Raw genomic sequence first — 9407 nt, 5'->3', positions numbered from 1 at the left:
CCTCTGTAGCAGCGCCGATACGGAAAGAATGAGTGCCATACGAACCAGCATCAACGCCCGCATGTCGCAAGCATCATTTAAAAAGGGAGGTAATCTGAAACTTTGTAAGAGGAGAAAGGTCCTAATGGACCAACAAATTAAAACCGCCTGGGCGTATCTGCATCTATTGGTGTATCAAGCTTACCGGACATGCTAAGCCCGGAACCTGGTGAAGCAGAATTCATGCACCGAAAACGTCAGTCTTAGAACTGCAGACTCTAATACGCACCGACCCATTACCTAGTGCTATATCCGAGGGAAGAAGGCCCCCTGAACGTTTACGCGACGGAGGCAACAATTCACCCACCCGGAGGGCACCGATAAAGGAAAGGCTAAACGCAGTGGATAAAAGAACCGTCTCAAAAGGGGAACTGCAAACCACCTGACAAGCAGAAATACATTTACAAAGAAGCTGATAAGAAAATGGGCGCCGGCATTACAAATTCTCTACGCCAACCCCGAAGGGCTTGGGTAATTATAAAGGTTTCGGTAACATCAGGCCAACCAAGAATACGGGAATGAAATAGAAACCCCAGCCAGCCTACGTTGGGCCACAGCGGCAGAAACACCCAAGGAGCGCAAGCGCAATAACAGTTCAATCGTAACCTGCAGGCGTACCTCATCCCTCCGCAGGTCCCGGGCCCCACCAAGGGAAAGAAACTCCTCCCATACCACGCCCAAGGGCGAAATCCGAAGATTATAAAAGGGGAGAGAAGTAAAGGGGCTTTCGATTCTACCTATCGCTACTTCTTTCGCTACTTTGTTGCGGAGAACCGAGGGGTGTTCTTTTGCTGATGCAAGATTTTCCAAAAAAATAGGGACATGGCCAAGAACAAAAGGAATGAACAACCCAAACGTAAATCCAAAACGAAGCTGCGATGCAGCCTGTGTATTGGGGTACTGGTCAAACCAAGGCTCTTCTACGGTCACTGGGGTCCTTTGGGTTGTTTGGGTTGGGGGCGGGGGCAAGGGGATGCTGAATGTAGGCCATGCTTTCATGCTTAAATCTGCAGAGCCCGGCAAACTTGCAATGTCCCTCATTAAACAGACAACATGTTCCCGGGCGACACACGGCCACTGATCCCTGACTGAAACCAGTGGCCGCGCTGGGAAAAGGAGGCCGCTATGATACCATCAACCGCAACTGCACATCAGCAGCCTTAACCCCCCCATCCGATATCGGGTTGGAGGGAAAGGCGACGGCGGAATTCCTCGTCATATCTCCACCGTGCGGAACCACCATGTGATTTGTAAGCGCTGTAAATGGTGTCCATATATAAAAAGACCAAATGTCCACATACTGGTTCTGCCAAATTTTCTCCTTAATCTCCTTCTCCAAATGTGCCCCTAAAGGACTAACGCCGCAAAAGATGGAGTCCTTATGAATGCTCGCCTGGACCAAAGAGGGTTTCGCAGTAGGCATAGTAGGCCGAGTGGAGGAAGGTTTCAATTTGTCAAGAATTACCTTAAGGGCCGCCGCAACCTCTGGCCCCCCGGCACCCACCCCCCAAGCCCCCATAAATTGAAACTCACCGATAGCAGGCAATGGAGGATCTGGCACTGTTACCGTAGCTGTAGGCGGGTCTGGCCGGGGAGGTTGAGAGACCAGGCTGGAGGCCCTGGAGAGGTGATGAGGCTCTCGGCGTGAACGTCCAGAATGTGATCTTTAACCAGGCTCCCCAGGTGCGCCCGACAAAACGTCCGAAGATGGCGGGGAGCGCCATCGTGAGGACCTATAGCACCGACTTCTCCCGGAATCCCTGGAGCGGCGTCGGGACTGGCGCCTACGTGAATAGTGATGACTCCGCCTCCTGGAACCCTCTGAAGAGGAGGAGGGAGATCTCCGACGACGTCTCCGTGACATGGCTTGGTGGGTCTGGGAAGGGACGGGCGCCTGTAAACGCATGGGGCTGGCAGCTACTGGGTCGGTAGGAGGCTGCCGGGGGGGGTGAGGGGGGCTGCACAACTGCCTATCACGCCACCTATCCCCACTCTGCCCCAGGAATCCCCTAGTGTTGCACCTGACCCCACTGAGATACATGTGAATGCGGCTGAGCCTCCTACCGACCTATTAGCTGCCGATCCACATGTATCTCAGTGGGGTCAGGTGCAACACTAGGGGATCCCTGGGGCAGAGTGGGGATAGATGGCATGATATGCGGTTTTGCAGCTGCCGGGGGGGTGAGGGGGGGCCTGAAGCTGAGGGAGAACTATTTTGAGCACCAATAGCTGGCAGCAATGTGCTCTCCACAGCGCGGGAGAGCTGTGCTGCGATGGCCGTACATCACTTACTGGGGAGGCCACAGTCGCCCTGTGCACATTATGTAAAATGGCAGGCCCGGTGGGGTTAATGCGCACAGCGTGCGCCCTGCCAGGGGGACTATGTCCCAATCGCTTGGGAGGACGAGTGGGGCGGGTGGAACGTCGGCTCCCTGCTGCTGGGATCACAGCTATGCTCCTCTGTGGAGGAGGGGGCAGGGGAGGAGAAGAGAGCTCAGGAGGGAGCGAAGCTGGAGGAGGCTGGTGCTGCTGAACAGGCTCCTGCAGTAGCGCACGCAACCAGCCATCTCCCTCCACTTCAATACGCGCCAGGAGAGCAGCCATCAGAGGGTCTCCTGCGGACATCTTGAGCCAGGTACCTTCAAACCCGTCGCTGGCCAGTCAAGAGGGAGATAAAGGAGGGGAAAATACTTAAAGCAGAGGGGGCTGACTCCTGCAGCACAAGGGGGGGCAGGCCAAGCACAGGGCTGTGTTAACACCTTCCTGCCAAAACCAGCTCCCCATGTAGCAGAGCCGAACCAGCTCAAATCCTCCCCCCCACCAGAAAAGGGGGGGGCCACACAAGGGAAGAAGGGGGGGTCCCAGAAGTCCACGACCGCCCTCCTTAAACAGTCAGTGGCTCATCAGCCTAACTGGAAACAAGCTTCTCTTCTCTGATAGGATGACACAAGTTAACAGGGGGTGTCTGTGTAAAACTGTGCCAAGTTGACCTTATGTACCCGCAGGGGGTGTGAACGTCATGTCTTGGTGAAAGTGAAGAGACTGTTCCACGTGATCCCAACATAGAACTGACGTCAGGAGGTTCAATTTGTCATGTCGGATGCAGGCAAGACAACAGGCTGCTAGGAGTAATGAAAAGGCAAGGTGTTGCTGAGAGCAAAGACAAGGCAGAAAGGGCCGGATGCCCATGTGAAAGAGACTGACCGGTGGAAAAAAATTTGGGTCAAAATGGCGACCTGGGTAAAAGATGGTCCAGTGTGGCGGAACTTTCTCATACCGGAGGTGATGTCCTCTGTGAGAAGTGGTCCAGTTTGGCGGAAAACCGAGGCCACAGAGAAAGTAATGAAGCAGCTGGTGCAGGAAACAAATTGCTTGTTGAGGAAGCCAAGTGCTGCACAGGGGGAGTCTGCTCTGAACCTTGCTGAGAGTCCAGTGCCGGAGGAAAAGATGGTGATATGTGCCGTTGCCAAGGGCAACCGTCGGGAAGAAAAGGAGGTGGAGAGCGGTGTGGCTCTCAGGAATTCCTATGTGTGAGCAGAGTCCTAGAGAGGATGTGCGGAGGAGCCATGAGGCAGTTGCTAGGGGCGGCCAACCACAACAGCGTGCAGCTGTCCAGAAGTTATGGAGCGGAGAAAGTGTTTCATATTCTACGGCTGGAGATCCCAAGGAAAGGTTTCCAGAGAGTATGACCCCCCGTCTGGAAGGAGGATAGAGTCATGGCGTTTTTCGTGGTAAACACTGCATTAAGGAGCTTCCAGGTGATCGTGTAATGGAGAATCCTGGAGTATCCTGGTCTCCCGGGACTGCCGAACCCATGACAACAGTGGGTAAGATTGTTCCAAATTTTGCATGTGTGGCAAGTAAAGTGAAAGTGAGCCAGCGGCAGTTGCTACCTGCTGGGCCGGTAAGTGATAAATCGATAGTTGTGCGGGACAATTATGCAGTTACTAAAAACTGTCCGGTGGTTCTCGCTGAGTGTGAAAAAAAGAAGAAAAACAGTCTACACCTCGGCAAGCAAGCACTGTGTCCAATTCTTTTTAACTGACGTTCAGCAGTCCGATTTCAGTTTATCTAAGGAATTGTCAATTTTTGTTAAAGTCTTTTTGATGCGCAAGGCTGGGAGTCTTGCCGATGGGTTGTGATACCAGCATTCCTTCATCAATTTAGCCAGAGATGTTAGCGTTGAGTCTGAAAACCATCTATTAGGAAGGTTTGGTCTTTGTTGATCCACACAGACAACTTTCTTCATATCTTCAAAACTAGGATCATTAGGAACAACGTCATAAAAGGGAGGTTTGTAATCTGCAACAATACCGTTGCTAACCGTGCGTCTGGCGACCTCCCAGAGGACCAGGCCAAAAGCATAGATATCAACTCTTTTGTAAGAGTCAAAAAAATCCACTTGGATCGTCTCATCGAGGACTTCGGGAGCCATGTACCTCTTGGTTCCTACATAGGGGTTATTCCCAACATCAAGCTGATTGGTTGATTGTGAGTGAATCACGGCCAATCCTAGATCAGCAATGCAGCACTGTCCGTTCTTCTTAACTAGAATGTTCTTGCTCTTTAAATCCCGATGAGCAATAGCAGGTTTCCCCTGCGTACCAAAAATCTCCACATGTAAATGTGCTAGTCCGCTGGCTATGGAAAGGACAATTCTGAGACAGGTCACCGTATCTAATGTGGTTACATGTAAGAAATCGTAGAGGGATCCCATTTCATGGTAGTGCGTAATAAGCCACAACTGTGTGCTGGAGTTTCTTGAAGTCATATCGGAGGCAATGAAACCTAGGATGTTTTCATGTCTTAACAGCACCGTGTTGTATAATTCAGTCTCTCTGAACCAGGACTTCTCATCTCGGGATGAAAAGATCTTTACGGCGACGCTTTCCCCTTGCCAGTGGCCGCGCCATACTTCTCCGTACCGACCCTTACCAACACATTCTGCAAGGGTGATCTGGCGGGCGACTGTTCTGTGCACCAGGAAGGGAAGCCCAGACCCACTGCCAGATGTGCACGTGTGATCCAGCAGATCTGCAAGGGTGCTGTCCCCCACTTTGGACGCGATCAGCCCGTCTACAGTCCCATACTCCGCATCTCGTGTACTCAACCGCTCCATGTGCCGTTGTTGAATTTTCCGGAAGACCAGGAGGGCCACAACTGAAAGCACTATTAGTACGACTACTGGAGCCAGGATAAATATTGCCACGGTTTCCACGCTGGAATTTAACGTCTCGACGGTGCCTGACTTACTTTGTAAGTGCGCTGTAATGTTCATGTTGCAGAGGTCGCCCTGACAGCAGTCCACGGCCTGGTCAGCAGAAGGAGGGGTCTTGCAGGTCATTATGCTTTGCTCGTAGACTTGGAAGCAGCCTTTCTGAGAAACCAAGAGACCATCGTTCATACTGAGAGAGGCAAAGCATTGCTGTCCGTAACAGCGGTCTCTGCTGCCGCAGGAAATCCCCTCGCACATACATTCATATTGGACGGAATTCCCTTTAACCTCCTCGTCTTCCATGCTAGAAGATGAAAAGGCGACCATTATGAGTATGGGAATAATTACACCACCATCCACCATTGTACAGCCTTTATATCCAATCCCCTCAGAGTACAGCAGCGGAGTCTGACAGAAGTAGAGAAGTCCTCGCAGTCTTCAGGAGAGAAGCTGTGGAGCTGTAGCAGAAAGCTCCAGGAGCCGAACACAAGTGATCTGATGCCCGGTCTCTGGAGGCTACATATATACAGTCACACTGACCAATCAGAGAGCAGGATGAAACAATAGACTCCACTGACCAATCAGAGAGCAGGATGAAACAATAGACTCCACTGACCAATCAGACAAAAGGGTGAAACAATAGACTCCACTAAACAATCAGAGAGCAGCATAAAACAACCACAGGGGTCACTGACTTCCGGGCCCAACTCTATTAGTTCCTCAGCAGGAGATTTCTGGAGTCCTGCTGCCCTCATGTGGCCACTTTTGGTATCACCTTCTGATACCAAATTCTCTGCCCCTTCAGTCACGTACTGTATGATGGATCCATATCATAATTTACTGATAGCAGTCTTCCTGTTCGCCATCCTGCTGGGATTTACTATATCTTTGGCTGGGAGATCTACCCATTCACAAGTCTCCTCATACTTGGACGACTCTCTACGCCCGGCCATGCATAAAGCTAGAAACACCCCGAAACCGCCCAAACAAGAGATAGCCAACAGGTTATATTTCCTGGTTAATCTCTATTCCCCAGGATGGCAGTAGCGACCACTGTCCTGGCTCAATGTCTGGCTTTTGAGGGACTCTGGGTGGGTGCTAGAGAACTGAAGGTCACGGCATTTGTAGATGAATATCTTGCTTCTAGTCACCAAACCAAAACAGGTCATGCAGGTGGGGAAAGTGTTGGGCTACACTATTAATTGGGACAAGACAGAGATACTGCTACTCGGCAGCCCCTCCAAACCACTATGGTCCTCAGCTTTTCCCTGTCAGTGGAAAACGGACTCATTAAAATTCCTGGGAATACTCGTGACGAGACACCCGGCTAAACTATACAGATCCCACATCAGTCTCTGTATTAACAACCTGGAATCCACATCAGGTAAATGGGAAGACTTTACTCTTATACTTAGGAAGGGTCAATTTACTGAAAATGGTGGCATTTCCTCGGCTCCTTTCTCTTTTTCTTACTTTACCGCTATACCAAAGATGAATCATTTATACCGTACATTATCTGGGGAGGTAAGAAATCCCGGATCGCGTATATCCTACTTCAACTGCCAACAATAAATGGGAGACTTCACTTCCCTGATATTAAACACTAAAACCTGGCTTGTTTACTTAGGGCGGTGACGGATTAATATCGTTAAGAAGTCCTCACAATATTGTAAAGGACCCTCTGAAAAAGGACAAGCCTTTAGATGTTTTGTATGTGGTCAGGTGGGTCATATCTCGAGGAATTGTACATATTGACAAGAAAAAGCCCCTGTACCTCCTGCTGATAACTCAAAGACTTGTAGCATCAATTGTCAGACGCCTTAAGAGAGATCGAGAAGTTGAAAGCAATTCAGACTTCTGGGCAAATTGTTAGATGCAATGTGATCGATTGCTCTCAAGGTCACATTAATAGTTCTCCTCAAGCGAGCTCTACCTAGGAAATCGTTGCCTCCATCCCTCCTGTTGTGGAGTTCAAGAGAGATGGATGCAATAGACCGATAATTTTTGCGGCCGTGGAAAGAGGCCCCCAGTAGAAGATGTTGATTAATACTGGAGCCTCTCCCAATTGTACATGCGCTTCAACCCCTGATACATCCTTTGTCTACAGGGCGGAGGTTCCATTTACAAGCCTTTCGGGGACCCCATGTTGTGACCATAGAAGCAAAGGAGACGGTGTTACAGATAGAGAAACAGGGAATTCATTTAAAGGCGTGTTTGATGGATTTACATGATTCTGTCTCTATTGTAGGTTCTGATTTCCAGGGACAACATGGAGCTATTGTTGACTATGTAAATGAGAGGATCTGGTTTCATGGTAATGAGAGCATTGTGTTGTCTCTGATTCCTCTGCTGTGTATGCAATTAAGAAACCAGAGGTCTTTGTACTCCCAGTCATGATGATGCGAAGGTGTCAGAGATAATACAAGAGCATGAATACATGTTCACTAGACATAAGCATGACTGTGGTAAAATGGATGGTGAGGAGGTTATATAGGAAGAGCTCATGAGACCCAAAAGCAACAGCCTCTTCCAAATGATAGTGAGCCATATACCCAGAAAACCATTGAGTCATTGTTAGAGCAGGGAATATTTTGATAATGTGAATCATTAAGAAAATCACCTTAGTAAACCAGATGGATCATGGATAGGGATGAGCGAACTTCTGTTTTCAAGTTCGGCATACAAGATTTGGGTTATTTAAGGATTATTTCAAATATTTTAGAGAGGGCTCACCTACTGCTCAAGAATGGTGTGGGTGCACCTGCAAAAGGATTCACCCAATCCTTTAGAATGATTAAAAAATCAATTTAAAATAGTAGGGCACACCACCACTTGAAGCCACACGGAGAGTTAATACAAAGATATTTATTATAACATATAGTATTTGTGACATATAATGTTAAAATTTAGTAAAACACATAAATTATTACTATAAAATTCCTAAAATACAGTCATCACCAGGAAGGATAGGTCTCAGCAAGAAATGGCTGGATACCTGCCATTTCTTGCTGAGACCTATCCTTCCTGGTGAAAGTCAACCCTGCATATTATGAACAAATAACGCAGAAGGTATTCGCTTCCAGGTGATCTCTAAGACGGCACAGCTAACTACAACCACCGAGGATCCCGAAAGTTTTTTCCACCATTTCTGCAGCAAGTGAAAACCGCACTATACCGCAGCCTATAAAAATCATTCCGGCTTAGTCTTGCAATTAGGCAGCGTTTTACTTGCGGAATTACTGCGATTCAGGATAAGTGGCAACCAATCCACACAAAAATACAAGCGACTATCATTAAAATATTATACTTGACTATCAGATTGAATCCCGTCCTGGGACATCATTTGGGTTAATTAACCCTTAGAAAAGACTGTTACATATAAGATTTTGTTTATAACCCAGCCGATTACACTATTGATGACTGTATTTTAGGAATTTTATAGTAATAATTTATGTGTTTTAGTAAATTTTAACATTATATGTCACAAATACTATATGTTATAATAAATATCTTTGTATTAAGTCTCCGTGTGGCTTCAAGTGGTGGTGTGCCCTACTATTTTAAATTATTTAAGGATTATGTTATGGATTCTGCTACCATAAAGTTATAGTCCGTGGTAGCGGAATCCATAGCAGAATTCTTAGATAACCCGAACCTTGTACGCAAAACTTGAAAACGGAAATTCGCTCAACACTAGTCATGGAGACTCTGGATTATCTTAAGTTGAATTTGGTTACACCGACCAGCGCACCAGTTGTCAGAGAGTCCTCTACCCTCCTTTCCCAAATACTTCCATAAGTAAAGGTATTCAGTACATTAGACATCTGTAATGGTTTCTGGAGCATTCCTGTCGCCGAACAATCACAGTACAAGCTTTTACCTGGAAAGGCCACCAGTATACATGGACTCGATTACCACAAGGCTTGTACAATTCACCAACAACTTTCCATAAGAAGATGGCTGCCGTGTTGACGGAATTTTCCAAACCTGAAGCTGTCCTGCAGTATGTAGATGATCTTCTCTTGGCCACTGAGAGTGAAGAAGAACATATGCGGTTGCTAAGCGAGTTGCTGTAATTACTGGTGAAAGCCGGACTGAAGGTAAATCCCAAGAAATGTCAGTTAATGCAAACCTCACTGACCTTTCTAGGGGT

The 9407-nt window shown here is 48.0% G+C and overlaps 1 protein-coding gene across 1 annotated transcript; it reads right to left on the bottom strand.

The window, feature by feature from the left end:
• Positions 1–4087: 4087 nt before the first annotated feature.
• On the bottom strand, positions 4088–5623 carry LOC120991976 (activin receptor type-1-like). The gene has a single exon (XM_040420739.1). The coding sequence runs from the start codon at positions 5615–5617 to the stop codon at positions 4088–4090; it is 1530 nt and encodes a 509-aa protein (XP_040276673.1). The 5' UTR covers positions 5618–5623.
• Between the last annotated feature and the right edge of the window lie 3784 nt (positions 5624–9407).

Source organism: Bufo bufo, chromosome 2 (genome assembly GCF_905171765.1).
Source record: "Bufo bufo chromosome 2, aBufBuf1.1, whole genome shotgun sequence".
NCBI classification, from domain to species: Eukaryota; Metazoa; Chordata; class Amphibia; order Anura; family Bufonidae; genus Bufo; species Bufo bufo.
Note: the sequence above shows the minus strand (reverse complement) of the source record. Positions and strands in the feature narration are given on the sequence as shown.